At 44.2% G+C, this 20,155-nt stretch overlaps 1 protein-coding gene across 1 annotated transcript in view; it reads left to right on the forward strand.

The window, feature by feature from the left end:
* The window catches only part of Aoah (acyloxyacyl hydrolase), a 141,300-nt gene that overhangs the window by 114,275 nt on the left and 6,870 nt on the right, over positions 1-20,155 (forward strand). Inside the window, exons 15-19 of the mRNA XM_090332629.1 lie at positions 494-568; positions 6,269-6,441; positions 10,459-10,517; positions 10,875-10,934; positions 12,051-12,147. Coding sequence (XP_090188755.1) covers positions 494-568; positions 6,269-6,441; positions 10,459-10,517; positions 10,875-10,934; positions 12,051-12,147 — 464 coding nt within the window. The remainder of the gene's footprint in view (positions 1-493; positions 569-6,268; positions 6,442-10,458; positions 10,518-10,874; positions 10,935-12,050; positions 12,148-20,155) is intronic.

Below are 20,155 nucleotides of genomic sequence, written 5' to 3' on the forward strand. Positions count from 1 at the left end.
AATTCTAATTGCAGAAGAATTAGACAAAACTTACATATGAGAGGAGTAACTGAAAAGTCCATCTATATTGACATAAAACTAAGAATATGTTTGTGCCCAGTTGGGCCTAAATCCTGAAGTTCCTACCTTTCTGAAAGTAACTACAGGTCCAGAGTCATGAGTAGTGAGGCTATCCTAGGAATCTGGCATAAGAAACCCAGGTAACTCACCTGTGCTTACTGATGACCAAGGCCTTGAAAGCTGTTAGGAAAATTGCCACATGCCTCTCGATTCACTCTCCATTTCTGAGTTATCCATGCCACACTTCCCCATGAAGAACTGAGTTCCACATTGTAGAGAAGAGATGTGAATGGGGATTAATTATATTGCATAAAAAGGAAGTTTTCTAGGAGGGTGGTCATACAAAGGTATCTTTTCTAAGTTCAGCCTGTGCCCCTGATGAAAAGCCAAGTTCACAGTGCCTGACCCTTCCATCTCACCCATGGCTTCTCAGCTTGTCTAGGAACCAAGTATTGGACCATCCAGCCATTGTCATATACGCTATGATTGGAAATGATGTCTGCAATGGGTGAGTTGCTGAGGAAAGATTTCCAAAATTGCCTACATTTATTTTTATTGACTTTTAAAACTTATGCAAATGGCATGCAGTTCAGTATATCAATGCATGTTTATCAGTGTCACCCTTTCCCACATTCTCCCATCTCTCCCTACCCCACCCAGACCCTCAAGTTGGGTAGATTTTCCTCCCTCTTCCCTACCTTCTCCTATAACAGCACACCTCCATTACAGTGACCTGACAGTGAAGGAACTTTTCTATCTGAAAAGCAAGTCATACCCATATGAGTTCTGCAAGCATGGCCTACAGAGCTGAAAGACACTCTTATATCTGGTCCATGCATCTGACACGCTGATGTCACAACAAATGGATGTGTCAGGAGCCGCTGGGGATTACACTGCATGGAAGATGCTACTCAGATCCGTGATTGAGAGCCCATGGATTCCTTCAATAAAATGAAAAAGGCAAAGCCACCACTGTCACTTAAGAGGCTGGGCTGCTGGGCTCACTCATTCTGATAACATCCTTTTGTGGAAAGCACAGCACTGACCCCACAGTCTTCATGAAGAAACTACACATAGTTCATGGCCAAAACTATTTATGCTCATGATCTATAGTTGAAAGAAAGAAAGAAGAAAAGAAAGAAAGAAAGAAAGAAAGAAAGAAAGAAAGAAAGAAAGAAAGAAAAGAAAAGGGATTTTTGCTAAATTGCAGTGGTTTTGAGCACTGGTTGAATTAGTTTCTCCTCAAAACCTGTGTATGCCTCCCAAGAAATATGCTGTTATGTATGAGTGAGTGCCACCTGGCCCATGCTTGTGGTCAAAATAAGTGAATAAAACTGAGACGAGTTTGGTAGAGTGCTTGCCTAACATGCACGAAGACCCGGGCTCGATTCCTCAGTATAACATACGTAGAAAAAAGCAAGAAGTAGTGCTGAGGCTCAAGTGGTAGAGTTCTAGCCTTGAGAAAAGCCCAAGGACAATGATCAGGCCCTGAGTTCAAGCCCAGGACTGGCAAAAAAAGTGAGTAGTGAGTAGCCACCTACTCACTATTTAAAGGAAAAGAAAAAGTTAGGTCAAGAGAGGTTCCATGACCTGCTCGAGGTATTTGTGGACTGGACTCCAGACCCCGCTTATGGTCCACCTCACCAACACCATTTCTCTCACTGAGCTTCCGAGACCTGGTATAAAAGCAAAGTTCAGCATTATTAGAATGTAGCTGTTTTCAGATGTCTGCATACAATTCTGATTATGAAGGATGTGGAGACGTAATCAAGAAGGGAGCTCAGTGCAGAAAATCCTACCCAGTGATCCAGAAGTGCCTATGGACCATGCCACACCTGGGTCCTTCCAGGCTGGGTTTTTCCTCTCCCTAGAACCTCAAACTAGCCAAAGCGATATAAAGCAGAGATCTGAGTCCATGCCTCTGTGATGATCCACCACAAATGTCCCCTCATGCTCATCCTGCATGAGCCCAGAGCTGTTCCACGCTATCATTCCACCCTTGCAGCAGTCCTAAGAGATAAGTGTGGTTGCCTGCATTTACAGATGGGGAAACTGAGTCTCATGAGGTGTAAGAGCTGACCTAGAGTGGCAAAGCTGAGAGCCCAAGCAGGTTCTCTGGCTCAGACCCATGCTCCTTTCAGCCTTATTCCCACCTTTTTGGCTTTTTTGCACTCACTCATCTTTGTACAATCTGTAGCACTCAGTGATGAAGCAGCCCAGTCCCTGGTTCTAAAAAACATCTCTGAGGAGCTTACAAAGCAGAAGGATGCATCACAATGAGAACAAGCCAACAGTCAGACCAGTTGGTGTCCCTCCATTCTCCAAATCAGGTCCTCCAAGGGTAGAGGAGAGCAAGCAGAGAGAAAATGGATTCTACTGAATCTACCCTGCTGAATAACTGCACAAAAGAGGCTCAGGATCTCAAAGCTTGAACTCCTGAAGCTGGACTCTTCCAGAACAGCCCGCTTACCCCAGAGAGTAACCTCCTACCCTAGTCCTGCTTTCTCTTTTCCAAACAGCCAGAGAGCAGAGCAGGCAGACACCAGCCAGAGACCCATGCCAGCTTGTCCCCTGCCAGGAAACCAGGCAGAGAAGCAGAGAGAGTGGGGGAGAGCACACCATTGGCAGTGTGGGGTGCTCCTGCAGAGCCACTTTGCCATGTCCTATGGAGGGGTTAGAAAAATAAAGACAGATGGCAGCCATTTCTGCCCATCTGCCAGAATGTGAAGGTGGAGCATAGAGCCCCAAATGAGCAAGAGATGTCATACAAAGCCCAAGCTGGCCAGAGCAGGATTGTCCCACGACTTTTTTCTTTTCTTTTATCTGGGATGCTGCTAGTTCTGACTAAAATCATACAGCCAGGTTCTTCTTTCTCAATTCCCTAAACTTGTAGCTATTCAGTACACACCTGATAAATGGATGCTTCAGGACTGGAAGATCGCTTTTAACATCAAGAATTCGGGAAGGAATGTAATGCAAGGATAACTAGCTTTATCATGTAATCTTATTCCATTTTACCTAAGCTTTACCTAATCCCAGCTTGCCTGGGCTTTTTCCTGTCACTGCCCTTGAAAGCTATTTCATGAATAATGAGAAGAAGGGGAATTCAGGGGGACAACAAATATGGATGAGCTAGATCAGGAGAACCTTTAGGGCTGCCTTAGAGTATTAAATCAGAAAGTCTGACAACCCCACCATGATGTCCTTAAAAGAACTTGGTGCTGGGTGCCAGCGGTTTGTGCCTGTAATCCTAGCTACTCAAGAGGCTGAGATTTGAGGATTGTGGTTGGAAGCCAGCTCAGACAAGAAAGACCATGAGACTCTTATATCCAATTAACCACAAAAAAAATCCAAAAGTGGAACTGTGGCTACAGAAGTAGAATGTTAACCTTTAGCACAAAAATTCAGGGACAGTTAATTCAGGTCCTGAATTCAAGCTCCAGGATGAGCACCCCCCCCCCAAAAAAAGGAAGGAAGGCAGGGAGGGAGAGAGGGAGGGACAGAAGGAAGGCTTTTGTAATGGCTGGAATTGTGACAGAATTGTATAGTATCTAAGACCAACCCTGTGTATTGACTTTTATTTTACAGTGGACATAGAATTCATAAATGATACATTTTTTTCTCCCATGGAAAGGCCCAGAACTACACACCCAGATTGCTCACAGCCCTCTGACTCCAAATATTATTATTCCATAATGCCACTACTTTGGGTCACATTCAGGATAGGAGACCAATGCTGCAATGAGAAGTAGCCAGAGTACAAATAGGTCACAGCTGTCAAGCAGCCTGGACTGCAATTCTTTGGGTAGCCATACATATGGTAGAAACACTATCAGGGAAGTGAATGGGCTGAACTCCTGCTAGCCAGAAGAACCCTCTAACTCTCTTCCAAACTCTATAGTCAGAAGTAAAGGATGGCCAAGGATTTCCCAGCCAACCTGTGTGTTCTAAGCCATGCCTACTTGTTAGGGATTTTTCCCCAATCTGTAGCCATGGGGAAATACCAGCCCAACTCATCTCTGACCCCTTACTGGTCTGCTAGGAGACCTTGTCAAGGAGATTGGATGAGAGCCCAGTGATGAGGTTGCCACTGGCTAGCAGGAGGACAAGGCCTTATCTCATTTACCTGAATGATGCAAAAGCATGAATTCTCAGCTGTGCATGAGGGCTGAATGTGTGATTGAAGGGTCTCTGGGTGTCAGCTTGGTTCTGAGAAGCTGGCTTTCAGCAGAGGCTGTCTGCCTTCTTCCTCAGCAGAGGGTACTTCTTGCTTTAATCAACCAGGTGCAATCTGGCTGGAGTACTTGCCAGTATAATGAAATTATCACAGCCATCCCAGCACCCAAGGAGAGAAGCTTATTTTGCATGATCAGGCGTGATTCATTAGGACAAGGACAGGCTTCTGAGCCACCCCAGTGGGTGAGGCACTTTCTCTGCTCCCAGCCTAGCTGTGTGTCCTAAGGTACTTCAAAGGGTGCCAATTTCTCTTTTATTACTTTCTCAAGCTTTGGTCTCTTGTCTGTAAGCTGGGCAGTCCATATTCATGATCTGCCGTTCTGAATGTTCAAGCTGCGTGTGTAAGGAGGGCACACTGAGATTGTAGTGTGGTCTTGACACAGACCCAGAATACCTGCACAGGAAAAAGGCTGCACACCTTCAGTTCAACCATTCAGCCTGTGACAGATGTCAGAGAGACATAGGAGATTTTCCCAAATCACTGGGGGTGCTCGGTCTCCAAAATATAACTACCGAGTCTTCAAAAAAAAAAAATCACCAGAGGAGGCCAGGTGTCATTGGTTCATGCCTGTAACTCTAGCTACTCAAGAGGCTGAGGTTTGAAGTCAGCCTGGGGATGAAAATCTAAGAGTCTTTTCTCCACTTTATCCCCAAAAAGCCAGAAGTGGAGCTGTGGCTCAAGTGGTAAAAGACTAGTCTTGAGCAGAAAAGCTCAGGTCTGCACCAGGCCAAGCCCTGAGTTCAAACTCTAGTGCCGGGGGGCGACAGGGGGAGGGGAGAGAGAGAGAGAGAGAGAGAGAGAGAGAGAGAGAGAGAGAGAGAGAGAGAGAGAGAGACAGAGAGAGAGACAGAGAGAGAGAGAGAGAGACAGAGAATTAAAACCCAGAAAACTGGCATCCTCATTTATACTGTGCTTTTTAAACATATAAATAAGTACTTTTACTGAAAACTTCAATGATATAGTCCTAGAATTATATGTATGTAGTGATATATATCATATATATGATGCTTCTTTTTTATATACTATACTTCTGTTGAAAAGAAATCAATCAGCTTAAATTTAATAAATGTATGGTTGAGGTTATAGATTTGGTTTGATTTTAGACCTGTCCTGCTTCCAGCCCTTCCTTTTTTCTGTTTTACTAACTTGCATGAAATAAGAGGATTCTATTTCAAAGCTTAAATAAATATCCTTTCTAGTGAATACCACTATCATGTAGAGTAGGACAGTTTTATGATTGCCCGGCAACTAGTGTTGCAGCAGAATAATAGAATAAATAAATAGAATAATGTAGTGTATTGTAATAGTCTATCCGGACACTAGTAAAAGTCCAAACCCAGTACAGAAACAGCAGGATGAGGGGACAGGAGCGTGACCTAGTGGTAGAGTGCTTGCCTTGCCTGCACGAAGCCCTTGGTTCAAATCCTGGGTACCACATACACAGAAAAAGCTGGAAGTGGTGCTGTGGCTCAAGTGGTAAAGATTTATACCCTTGAGCTGAAGAGCTCAGGGACAGTGCTCAGGCTCAGAGTTCAAGTCCCACAACCAATGAAAGAAAGAAAGAAAGGAAGGAAGGAAGGAAAGAAGGAAGGAAGGAAGGAAGGAAGGAAGGAAGGAAGGAAGGAAGGAAGAAAGAAAGAAAGAAAGAAAGAAAGAAAGAAAGAAAGAAAGAAAGAAAGAAAGAAAGAGAGAGAGAATGAGAGAGAGATTCTAGAGGCTTTCCTCTCACATGACTTGTGTCCCTTATGCTCACAACTCACCCAACCACAACCGATTCAGGCAGTACCATCTGAGCCTCTGTCAGAACAGTGCAAAACCAGGAATATTATTATGAACAATAGTACCAATAACCACACCACATGTGTGTGCATGATTTTTCTATGTATGTGTATGTTTGTGTATTGTATATTGTATTGATACGTATCTGTCCTTATAATCAGCTAAGACCTTTTCTGTTTCTTCCACCAACAGGAAGACTGATCCAGTTCCCCAAATGACTACTCCTGAGAAATTGTACTCCAAGGTCATAAAGAGTCTGAATTATCTGAACGCTCACCTGCCCAAGGGGAGCCATGTGATTCTGTATGGCTTGCCAGATGGAACCTTTCTCTGGGATAATTTGCACGACAGATATCATCCTTTAGGTATCAGTGGGCAGATACTTCCACTCGTTCACAATGTCTGTGTACCTATATTCAATGTACATGTAGTTAAAACCCTATAGGAATGATTCTGAATAGGCATCACAGAACATCAGTCAGAATCAATGGAGGGAAGCGTCTTCAGGTCCAGTGTCTGAAGGTCATTATTCAAATCAGATTCGAAGATACAGGGGATAGAGGTCATTAGTCTAGAGTTAGGACAAATCAAAAGGTAAGAATTTAAATCAGAAAACTCTGCTGATAAGTGAACTAGAGAAAAAAAACAGAAGCTGCCCAGACAGGAAACAGAAAGCCCTGAGTCAAAGGGAGGAACTGCAGACCTCGCCCGAGTGGTTTCTCAGGGGACCCAGTAGGACTCTGCACCAGGGCCCTGTGGCTGTACTCCTGCGGAGTTCGCAGCTCTTGATAGCTTTGGATTTCCCCCAGAAATATCTAACCACAGCCTTACTGCTTCCATTACTGTAAAACAATGTAAATTGTAGTCACACTAGGAAGGGCTTTTATAACTATCCTTAAAACAATCCTGTGAGAGAAGTGTTCATTCATTCCATTAGGTAGATGAAAACAGTTAAGGCTCCTAGCTCATCAAAGGTCGTGCTGTGTTCCTTGTGTCTGTAATCTGAGCGTAGCAGAGCTCTGCTTTCTTTCAGGGGAAGGATGTCCTTTGAAAAACGATTATGTGCTCATGTGTGCAAGTGCTTTTCTAGACACCAGATAACCAGCAGACAAGATGATAGCTATGAACACTTGTCCATATTCCAGTAGGAAACAAGACACCCAAAACAGATCAGCAGATCTCCTGCGTATTGGCAGGAGAACTAAGCAGGGAGAGGGACCCAGGGCTCTGGCCTCAGTCCTCCGTTATGTGAGGGTCTACAACGAGAGGCTAACGTTCCTGGTACAGCCTCACATTGAGATCACCTGTCAGTCAATGGCCAAGAAACGGCTGCCATTTCCTGTTATCACCATGCCCACTTCCTAAGACCAACCAAGCTCAAATCGTGCCAGGGGTCCATACATCTCCTTATAGGCAAGGAAGTGATGCAAAGGAAGCAGCCCCAAATCCATTCCTTAGTGCCCCCCGAAGAGTGGGATGAAGAGCAAGTCACAGTTAAGGCCATCATGTGACAGTATGTGCAGCTTTTCCATCTCCTTCCCCTGATTAAGCCACCCTTACCTTTTCCCTCAGGAAATCCCACCCTGTTCACATGAGAAAGGAGTGGGTCTCCTTTAACCTGCTTTTAAAGGGATTTCCACTCTTCATTCAGACCCTCATACCACTGAGGTGAAGCCATTCTCCTTCTGGCTTCCTAAATGTATCCCAGGTATAACCATTGAAGCAAAACATCACCCTGCCTTGGCTAAGGAAAACAGGCCCTGTGGTTCACACAATTCTAGTTCTCCTGTGCTTGGGAATACGAGGGAGAAGAAGATGGCAGACAGGTGGCATGCATCCCAGTTTCCTCCACAGAAATGGGACTTGGACTTTCCTGGTTTCAAATCTCATTCTATTTCTATAAACTCTACTTAGTCTCTTCCTCTCTCTCTCTCTCTCTCTCTCTCTCTCTCTCTCTCTCTCTCTCTCTCTCTCTCTCTCTATCTCTCTATCTATCTCTCTCTCTCTCTGTACATATACATGTATTTAGCTATGCACGCAAATACTTGATTTACTGATTTAACCACTATAGGTAATAATGACCTCATGTAATTTGTTTAAAAAAAAAGTAAAAAGAAGAAAGAACTTGATTAGTGATCTCTAAGAGCCCTGGTTCTCAAACAGGTGTGAGAGAAGGTGCTACTGGCATCTAGTGGGCAGAATCATTTATTCTATATAAACAGACTTTAGTTTGGAGGCAGGGATGCCAATTAGGGAAAAAGCTGAAGCCAACTAAGATGTATTTAATATGTTTAAGTAATTATTCACATCTCAAATTATCCCCAATGCCTGGTTGCCATGGCAAGTGGGTTATATACTTCTTAAAGAAGTATCAAGGTCCTTTCTAGAAAGAGTAGGGAGGAAGGAAGGTAGAACTCAGCCTCGAAGGTCAGCCTTCAGCTGGGCACATTACACTCATGAGATTGGAAGAAAGGACAGCCATCCTCACACTCCCCCTCCTGCTGCTCCAAGCCCAGACAACCTCCACATCTCCATACCCACCAGATACAAACCAGCCATGACACAAGGCAGGCCAGCCTTCAGGTTGTACAACATCCAGGTTAGCATAGCCCTTATCCCAGTCAGTAGCATGACACTTAAGTCAAACACCCAGAGCTCTGATCTATGACTTGGGTGAAAAGGAGAGGGGGGGGGAGAAAGGGGGGGAAGGAGGAAAGGAGGGGGGACAGAGACAGAGAGACAGAGACAGACAGAGACAGGCAGACAGATAGAGACAGAGAGAGATATTTAGGGTTCTAATTGCTTTATTTGATCCTAGAAACATGATCATGAGAAACTCTACCACTTAAATATTAGAAGTCAGGTAGCAGAGAGTCTGGAGTCTGGGGGAGTGGTCCCTGGTCAAAGATACATTCTCTATTGCCTCCTTTCCCTAAGGTAGGATGACTGATAACATGCAACAAAGAAAAGATGAAGCCACAGCCTGGGATCCCCAGGGAATGGAGGGATGTTCCTCTGTCACCCCCACCAATGAGGAGGGTGTATTGGTTCCCTCTGCCATCTCCGCTCAGTTTCATTATAGGACCCCAGTTTGAACAAAGAAACAAGATGGCAGCCAGAAAGAAGGCAAAGGCCAGACAGAAACAGAAGGTGTGAGAAGAGGGAGGGGCCTGGGTGGGAAAAAGAGGTTGAGGTGTCAATCACAGGGCTGGGTAGGTGGGCTTGAGACTGGCAGAGTCTCATACAGGAGGCTGGCAAAGTGCAAAAGGCTATAAAGGAAAGAAAGAAGAAGTAATGAACGAGGATTGGGGAATGCAGGAGCTCAGGGCTTTACGTTGGCCCATGAAATGAAACCAAGGTAGAAACCTGTGGTTTGGGATTTGGCTAAAATGTGAAAAAGGAAAAGCCTTTGCAGAAGAGACACCTGATGGGCCACTGTGGCTTTAAAGTCCACGACCCCAAGAAAAATCTATTTTCCTCAATGGCAAGCAAAAGGAACCTATCTCTCCATGTGAGCCATCTCTTATTAACCTCTTTGGTGTTTTCCCCAGAGTATTATAAGTGTCAATGGGTGCAGCAGCCATCACTCACTTGGAGATTGGGTTAGGGAGGGTGGTGAGGGGTGAAGGGCACCCTGACATTGACATGTCAGTCACGGCATAATATGGAGGGCCTCTGAGGCTGGGTGAACTGGAAGAGGGAAGGGAGCAGAGAATAAATACTGCCCGGGATTCAGGCTCCCTTGCTGATGCTTAGGGAGGCTCTGTACAACCTCCACCTCCCACCAACTGAAAAGGCTCAAATGAGAGAACACTTGGCAGCCTCTAGCCCATTGCCATAAAGGGAGACAAAACGTGCTAGCTTCCCCTTCCTCCTCAAGCCTGCTCTCTGGAGGCTTCACCACAATAGAGAAACCTTTTGATGCTGTGCCTCCACATGGGACAGTGGGGTCAGTCAGGCCTGGGTGTTCTATAACCTTGGAAAGAACACTTCAGGTCAGGTCTGAATATCCCAGTACCCCTCAAAAGAGCTTGATGCTTCTTGCTGTTGTCAAAAGAAGGCCTAGTTCTGTACTGCACATGCTCAAGGAGCTCTGGTCAATAAGATGCATGGGATATTGCTCTCCCCTTCCCTGGAGCCAAGGGGAGACCCACCCTCCAGTCTTTACTCCACCAAAAGCTCTGCATGGGAGGAAACTCCTTAGAGACCCACCCCAACTTGGGCTCTGAATTTCTACAAGCTCAGAAAGAAGTAAAGTGCAAGCATTCTTCAAGGGCAATGCTTGATGATGCAGCCATTGGGTGTCAGAATCACCTGCCTATGTCTCTGAATATTGCTGCGTGTGGTTACCTATGACGTGCCAGACCCTTTGTGTTTTCCAGGTCAGCTAAATAAAGACGTGACCTATGCGCAATTCTTCTCCTTCCTGAGTTGCCTCCACGTAAGCCTCTGCCCTGATGCTCTGTGACCACACACACATACACATGAGATGCACGTGTGTACACACATGACCACAGACACGTATGACTTGCAAGCATGGGTGCATGCACATGCATGCACACCTATAACCACATGCACATGACACACACTGGCATGGACATACGCATATGCATGAACATGCACGTGTATGTGTGCACACACACACCCATGAGTATATACATACAAACACATCCATATGTGTGCTCACGTACACGCACACACATACACGCACACACACACACACACACACACACACACACACACAGTCATTACCCAGATCTATTTCCATCTAATCAAAATGATGTGTTTCTACTCTCAGGTTACTCCATGTCACAGCTGGATGACTTCCAACAAGACCCTCCGGACTCTCACTTCAGAGGTAGGAAACCACACCTGTCCATACCACCTTTGACCCCCTATGTTCATGGCTGCTTCTCCAGGGGTGGCATTCTGTCACAATATGACCGGTGAACAATAAAATCAACCTTCCAGGGCGTGGGAGGACCCAAGAGAATATCAGTGTACTGTGTCTGCTGAGCAATCTCCACGCTGGCCTGTCCTACTGCAGGCACTGTCCCTGTGAGGGTCTCTATGTCTCTATGTGTACATGCACACACATACACACACACACACACACACACACACACACACACACACACACACAGCTGTTTAAGCAGCTCTTGGGCATGAGTGGGAAGACGGAAAGGCTGAGTGAGGTCAGCCTTATGTAACTGATGTTCTCTAGATGTCAAAAAGTAATCTTCAGAGTCAGCCACCAGAGCCTCACACCTGTACACCTAGCTCTCAGGAGGATGACATCTGAGGATCGTGGATCAAAGCCAGCCTGAGCAAGAAGTCTATGAGGCTCTTATATGCAATTAGCAAGCAAACAAAAAAACAAAAAATGGGAAGTGTAAGTGTAGGTATGTATGGCTCCAGTGCTAGAGCAAAAAAAGTCACATGATAGCATGAAGCCTTAAGTTCAATTCTATTACCAGCACAAAAACAGACAGCACTGTGATGAGTGTGTGTGTGTGTGTGTGTGTGTGTGTGTGTCCATTTCTATCCCTTAAGACTACTTCTTATAAAAATTAAAAATTATTGGGTCAAAGGGTATGGCCATATTTAAGGTATTTAATCCTTGTTGCCAACTTGCAATCTAGAGAGGCGAAACTAATCTACATTCGCATCCACCTGTCCTGACGGCATTCAGAGTTATCAGGGTTCTTCATTTCATCATTTCCAGTCCCACAAGAAATGGAAGGTCTTATTATTTTAATCAGCACTGATTTGATTCCTAATGAACAGTCACATTTTTCATATGTTCATTGGTCTTTTGCACACGAATAAGATTTAAAGCCCTGCGCTGTTCTCTCTTGATTGCTTGGAGAAAGGAAGTGGCAAAGTCTGGGGAAGATCGATTTCTTTGTTCTGCCTGACGTGTCTCATAAAAGTCAAAGTCTCACGGAATTCTCGCTCTTTCCCTTGTACTTAGAGAGCAGAAGAACTCTCCAGTACCCTGAAAAAAATTGCCACCCGCGAGAAATTTACAAACTTCGATCTTTTCTACCTGGATTTTGCTTTTCAAGAAAGTAAGTTGCTTGGTTTTAGGTATTGACAGAGGAAAAAAACCAGCAGATATAGTGGAGAATGTGGGGGCAATCTGTTATAAAGCAGTGAGCAGCAGATTAAGTAGCATTAACCGTGCCTATCCTAAAAGCTCTCAAAATTGAAGAAAAAAAAAGGGGGCTAGGAATGGAGCCTAGTGGTAGAGTGCTTGCCTACCATGCACGAAGCCTTGGGTTCAATTCCTTGGTACCACATACTCAGAACAAAGCCGAAAGTGGTGCTGTAACTCAAGTGGCAGAGTGCTAGCCTTGAGCAAAAAGTGTCCAAGGACAGTGTCTAAGCCCTGAGTTCAAGTCCTAGGACTGGCAAAAAAAAAAGATAAAGGATAAAGGGTAAGTGAAACTCTGAAGAGATTTGCTTGCTTTAATTCACCATCACTTTAGCATCTGTGAAGCCCTGGGGATATAGTTCAGTCATAGAATACTTGTCTAGAATCCCAACGTCCTACATTTGATCTTCAGCACTACATTTTAAAAAGAAAAGAAAAGAAGTATCAGTGGCTGGGTAAGTGGCTTAGTGGTAGAGTGCTTGCCTACCATGCATGAAGCCCTGAATGCGATTCCTCAGTACCACACACAGAAAAAGCCAGAAATGTGACTGTGGCTCAAGTGGTAGAGTGCTAGCCTTGAGCAAAAGACAGTACCCAAACCTTGAGTTCAAACCCTCGGACAAGCAAAAAAAAAAAAAAAGAAAGAAATATCAGAATATTTGAAATAAGAGTCAGTGACCATTTGGACAGAACTCTGGACAGCCTTGAAACTAATAGAATCACCTACCTTGTTCTGGCCATGTTTGGCAATGTCTTGCTTACCTATAGCTAAACATGGGATGAAAATATTGAAGGGGTAAAGAGGTAGGACCCCAGAATAGTCAGGAGTAGATTGGAAGAGACTCCACACTGCCTAAAGCTGATGGGATCCAATCAGAATCTCTATTGGAGGAGCCCAGTGATTTGGTGGTAATGTGGATCAATCCCACAATACCTGCCTAGCAAGTTTCAGACTTGAGTTCCTATCTCATACCATTAAAAAAGAACTGATCTGTGGCATCAACTTATGTCCCATCTTTCTGGAAAGAACATTAAGTTTCTTTGCAGCATGACTGGAGCTACTGATTTATGCTTTACATGTGGACTCTAAGAAAATATTATTTATTGATTATAATCCTTCCAGATTCATTTTCACTGCTCAGCAACTGTTCTGTTCCAGAACTCCTCTCTCACCCCCAGTTCATTGTTTGACTACCAGCTGAGATGGTGCTAATGAAAAGCTTTCCAGGGTTTGCAAAGGATGAGGGGGTTTCTCACCCAGAGTTTTATCATCTCTACGCACTTCTGTCCCTCTTCCTTCCTCACCTCTAGACCAAGCATCTAGGAAGGAGCAGTCAGCCATCCTAAATTATTAGTTATTACATTCACTGACACATTGTGCATTGCAGACTCAATTTTGAACATCTTTTCAACAAGACTCGTCCCCTTTAACTAGATTTCTTGCCTGCCTGATACATATCTCTCTCATGGGGGGAGACATTTTGATAAATTGCTTCTCATTAAAAAGCAGGCTTAAAGGCTCATTAAAGAATTCTTCTGTGTAAACATACGCATCACCGCATAGCCAGCACTCCTCAACAACCTGGGACATACATAACATTACTAGACATATAATAATGTCTAACGTACACATGGGACTGTATGATCTCTACCACTGACATTTTTTATTGCTCAGATTGTATTCCATTCTCTGAGCATCCCTAAGACCCATTCTCCACATCTCCATATCTACCTAACAATACTTGGTGATGACCAGGTGAATGTGAATGAATGTGCCACTCTCATAAATGCCAGTGTCCAAGACAAGAATCAGACTGGTACTCATCCTAGGTTGTACTTCTCAAAGTGTGTTCTAGAGCAGGAAAACCAACACAGTATTACATTACAAATGCAGAGTCCCAGGCCCTCTCCAGGTCCGGACAATCCAAATCTACATTCAAATACAATCCCCAAGTAATCTGCAATGCATTAATGCTCTAATGCTCCAAAATTATGAGTTTGGTCACTGTCAGATGGGAGTGTCAGATGGGGCGGGCAAGGCTTCTTTTGCTCCAGGCTAGCACTCTACCACTACAGCCGCAGCTCCATTTCCAGCTTCTATGAGTAGCTTTTATTGGAGATAAAAGGCTCTTGGACTTTGCTATCCTGGCTGGCTTTGAATTGTGAATCCTGCATCGCTAGGATTACAAGCTGTGCCGCTGGTGCCTGGCAGGTTAGCTTTTTACTTAGTCTGCTCTGTGCCAAGAGTTGTGGGGGTACTTGAAATGTAATTTTTAACCAAACAGAACCATTTCCGTGGATAATACGAACAGTGGGTTTTATCTTGGACCCATTCCAAGGCACTGGCAAACCAGCACGCTTTCAAGAAAAGCCTGATCTGTTCTGTCCTGTCCTCCAGCACTAATAAACAAGCACCAAAGCAAGGAGCTCTGTTCAGCTGAGCGGACTATGCACACCCACTTGGTAGCAACCACCCAGGCATTCCCTGAGCTTAGAAAATCCATCAACAGACCCTGTTTTATAATCTCCCACCATTTATTAAAAATAAAATCCTGAGTTGGATGCCAGTAGCTCATGCCTCTAATTCTAAACATAGGATCATGGTTTGAAGCCAGCCTGGGTAGGAAAGTCTATGAGACACTTATCTCCAAGAAATCAGAAAAAAAAAAAAAAAGGTGGAAGCAGTATGGCTCAAATAGAAAGGCATCAGCCTTGAGCAGAAAAACAAAACAAAGAAACACACATAAAAAACTAACAACCAACCAAAAGCACAAGGCCTTAATTCCAAGCCCCAGTACTTTGAGTAAAAAAAAAAATAGTAATTTCAGTGTCCAATTTTGGCTCAAAGCCTTTATAATCTTCTCCATATGAAATTAGTGGCCCACTACAACACACACATGGATACAATGAGAGGACCAGCAGAGACAGAAGGAAAGCACCCCAGGCCTACAGACCTGTGTGATAAAGAAGCCTTCATGTAAGAGCATGAGCCACCGTGTCTTCTGTAAATGATGGATTCTTTAATCTAGTTTTCAGAAACTATGGTGATATCTTGACTTAGGACCAAGTTAAGAGGTTTTTTTTTTTTTTTGGTTTTTTGGCCATGAGGCTTGAACTCGGAACCTGGGCACTGTTCCCAAGCTCTTTTGCTCTACTACTACTACTCTACTACTTTGAGCCACAGTTCCACTTCTGGGTTTTGGATAGTTAATTGGAGATAACAGTCTCACAGACTTTCCTACCTGAGCTGGCTTCAAACCACAATCCTCAGATCTCAGCCTCCTGAGTAGCTAAGATTACAGGCATGAGCCACTGGTACCCAGCAAGTTCAGGTATTTTAAATGTTTTAGCATTTATAGTGTTGATAGAGGGGTCATAGACCCCCGAGTCCATCTCTGGGGTCATCACTTATGTTTAAAGTTTATTGTCTTAGAAACTAGGGCTGCACATCCTGGAATATTTGGTGTCAATATGATGTACTGGTAGAAAAAGAGGCCAGAACTTACAGCTGTCTACTTTTCCCAGTTCAGACACAAACAGCTGTATATCCTCGAGGACATTACCCATTTGGTCTTTGTTTCACTGTATATAAGTAGCAATACTTTAATGACAGGCTTTATGTAAGGATTAAGTTAGGCAGACCTTGCAAGTCATAGGATTTGGCAGCTGACATTGATGACTCGCTCAATGATGTTTTCCAAACAACTCCTATGCTCTTCCACACAGTAAATGTCTCTTCTTTTTCACCGGCCAACCCAGCCCCCATCACCATCCATGCCTTAGGATTTCTTTGTGTTTCTTCAAGGAGGATGTGGTAGACATCCAGCTCACCATTTCTGTGGTCTGGTTGAGACACTTAGGAAGGCTGCAGCTCTTTACAGCTCTGTAACTATCTCTCTTTACATCCCAGCACAATATTGAAGCTGACTCTGGCAGCACAAATATCCTTATTTTTCATAGCGCTGAAATTCACCATTTCACATCATCATGATAGAAAGAATTACAGCAGAGTGGTCCTGTCGCTGGAGGGGAGTTACTAACCTATTTGTCCCTTCTCCAAAGCTCTATCCAATACTGGAAACTGATTGCTCATCCCCACAGGCTTTTTGGTGTTTTGCTGACTCACCTTTCAACTGTTGATGAGCTAAGCAGCAACAGCAATTTTTGCTCCCTTCAGGAAATGTCAACTTAAGCAGCTGATGTCCTTTCTCTGGGTCGGTACCCCTACCTCCCTGACAGAGGAGAGAAAATGCCACTTAGCTGACAAAGTCATTTTTACACTGACAGTTCAAATATGCCTCTGGTTGCCCACAGCTTCCAGGACAACTCAATTGCAAAATCATAATTTTTTTATCCCCTTACCCCATATTTTTTTGCCAGTGACATCATGGCATCCACCAGAGAGATGTCTCTTTAATACATATATATAAACTAACTAAACTGTGAAAATATATAAATGGTCATATGCAGATATACACAAATAGATTATAGTATACACAAGGAAGAATTCCGATGATGCAAGGCCTTTGAACAATGAATTGACAGTTTAACAAAATGAATATCAAGAAGCCTGAACATGATCTGTCTGAGGTGGGTGGAGCTTAAGGGCAGAGGAGGTGGATGAATGGAGATAGGAAGGGCGGGTGTAGTCAATGTTCACATGGAAAAGAGAACCAGATCACTTAAAGGAATGGGCTGGAGCAGATGTGGATGGCTCATGCCTATAATCCTAGCTACTCAGGAAGCTGAGATCTGAGGATCGTGGTTCAAAGCTAGCCAGGGCAGAAAAGTCTGGGAGACTCTTGTCTCCACTAAACTACCCTCAAAAAGCTGGAAGTGGAGCTGTGGCTCAAGTGGTAGAGTACTACCCTTGAGCAAAAGAAGCTCAGAGATAGTAGTCAAGCCCCAGCACACACACACACACACACACACACACACACACACACACACACACACACACACACGACAAGGGAGAGATAGGAGAAAAATCTGGAAGACACTGATTAAGACATATTTACTCATGCACTCGCACGGTGACTTGAAACCCCTTTGTACAATATCTTAAAGCTAATTTTAAAATGTCTGCCAGTGTTATGATTCATTAAAGAGCTATCAACTATCTTGGCACCTTCTTCCCCCACCATTTTTGTTGCTCTTTCCAAAATCTGGTCATTCGCAGAGTTTTTCTGATTTCACAGACAAAGAAAATACATTGGACCCAAAGGCGGTTCATGGTAATTCTGGAACTTGAATTCCGCAGCTCTTCTCAAGAACAGATAGGAGGAATTCATCTTCCTCTCTTTGTTTTATTTATCTTGCTGCTGTGAGCTTGTTCTGGGGTTTAAATGCAGAGCATTATCCTTGAGCTTTTTGTCTACCAAAAGCTTAGTGGTTTACCACTTGAACCACAGTTCCACTCCAGGCTTTTTGTGGTTAATTGGAGGTAATAATCTCTTGGACCATTTCTGCCTGGTGTTGCCTTTGAGATATGATCCTCAGATTCCAGCCTCCTGAGTAGCTGGGATTATAAGTGTGAGCCACAGGCACCCAGCTCGTTTATCAATTTTGGATGATAAACTAAAGTAAGGAAAACTAACCCGTTTACATTCTCCCCAGACTTCCTCTCCCTCCTAAAATCAGAGATGAAATAAATTCCACAGTCTGCTATAGCATTCCTCCTGAGAAAGTAGGATTTCATCTGGAGAATTTTACAAAAGGATCACTTTTCTGTCTAGTAACAGTCTAGGTACAGATCAAACCCATGTCTTGTCTGCGAATTACTGAAGCTATCTTTAAATTTTCTAACCCTCTGTCTACTTCAATGCAATGACTAATGCTTTGAAGGTACAATCATCATGTGAGAAAATTATATTTTCCTCAATGAATGAGCCCATCACAACTTTGGTAACCTTGTGGCTTTTTCTTTGAATACTTTCTGTATTATTTTCTACAGCAGGCCAGTTCTTTTGAAGGCTGGACTCCCTCATGTAGCCTACCAGCATAGCAGAAGGAGAGAGCTGGGAAGAAAATGTATTTCCTGGACTGTACTATTAGAATGGCTATAGTATGGTGCCAATAAAGAATAGGCCCCCCCCTCTCTCTGCCCTGTAGTCTACATCTGGCAAATAAGTACCCCTGATGTTTCATGTTCCTGGCCTTTCCTTCCCAGGATTCCTCAATTATGGGATTACTCAGCTTCCAAGGACAGATGGAAATGGCTAGCTCCTCCCATTTTGGAATTAGCCACCAATTCTGATGATTGAATTGGCTCTATAAATATAATTACCAACACTTCTCCCTTTCTAGAAGGGCCACAGTTTTTTCATTTGGTAGTTAATAATGCACCTAAAACTCAAGCCAAACTAGAAATAGATTAGAATAACTTGCATGATAACTGCCAAAACTGAGTCCCCTGGGGACCAGGAGTGTGGCCTAGCGGTAGAGTGCTTGCCTAGCATGCACTAAGCCCTGGATTCTGACTCTTGACAGGATTTCCACTTGGCCACAGAAGGCACAGGTTTTGGTTTTGGTTTTTTAATCTTTAAATAACCATACAAGGGTGTTTTAATTGAACACATCTGTTTATGTGCACAATGACCTTGACAGAGGAAGGCACAGGCTTTCTGACTGAACTTGTCCCTCAATCCTCTTTAAACACGGAGAGGCTTCATCCTCCACTGGACCATAGATTCCCAGAAGTCTCAAGCAGGTTCATGGCTTCCTGCATATCTGCTTAATATGGGAGGCCTCTGACACATGATTTCCTCACCTAACTCTCTGGAACTTTTCTTAAAGCTCTCTCAGATCTTGGCTAGGTTTATTTCCCACTGGCCAGGCCTGGTCAGCACTGCCTGAGAATTTCTGAACGTTTTTCTTTCCATTCAAACTGGATGGGTTTATGACTCACAGTAGTAGCTCAACAGTGCTGGAGGCTGGAAGTCTTAAGATCAACACGGCAGCTTCGGGTTTTGCTGAGGGGCCCTTCTAGAGCATGTACTGCTAGATTCTCATATTCTTGTGTAGCGGGAAGAAGATGAGAGGTCTCCCTGAGACCTCTTGATAGGACATTAATCCCATTTATGAGAGCTCTGCCTTCGAGGCCTAACTACACCTCAAAGACTACTCTTAACATATGAACTCCAGAGAGATACAAACCTTTAGCCCATTCAACATCCCATTGGGGACTTCTCTCATTCTATCTTTCTTTGGTTCCCATCTGTTCAGCCTGAAACAGAACCAGACTCGAAGCAAAGGAAGCCAAAGGTCATTGAGACCACAGGGAACCGGGAAGGATGCCACTTCTGTAGTCTCTAGGGAGTGTGTTCCCTGTCCTTGCTGCTCCTGGAGCCCCTCATGGTTGTGCCAGAGAGAAGAGGCAAACAGGGCAGAAGGGCCCAGCAGCGTGACCCCGCCTCTGGGCATGCACAGAACCATTTGCATCTACTCAGCAAGGGCAATGTTTATACTGGATATGGCTCTGGTTTTCTGGTAAAGAATCAACATGGAAAGAGTTAGGAAATAGAAACACAGGATCCAAAGAAGAGGAGGAAGCTGGCCTATCCTCTCCTGGACCAGGGGGGGGAAGAGAGATGAAAGAAAGGATGAGTGAGTAACGCAGCAGATGAACAGATGAGACAAAGCATGAAGTATGGTCCCAGAAAGGGTCCATTTGGAACCCACAGGAATTACAAAGTGTGAAGTACAGTGGGAAGGAATGGAACGTGAGGCAAAAACTCCAATTCCAAGGGCAGGGGAAAGCTACTGTGGGCTTCCAGCTGGATTCACTGAACTAATAGAACTTCACCTTTACCCTCCGTGAGTGAGTATACCAGTACAGCTCTGAATTTCCAATAGGAAGGGAAGATACAAACCATTGTTCAGAGCGGGCTACACATGATCTGCACGGAGCAGCTTGAGAATCC

Source organism: Megascapheus bottae, chromosome 5, assembly GCF_031878675.1.
Source record: "Megascapheus bottae isolate mThoBot1 chromosome 5, mThoBot2.hap1, whole genome shotgun sequence".
Classification (NCBI taxonomy): Eukaryota; Metazoa; Chordata; class Mammalia; order Rodentia; family Geomyidae; genus Megascapheus; species Megascapheus bottae.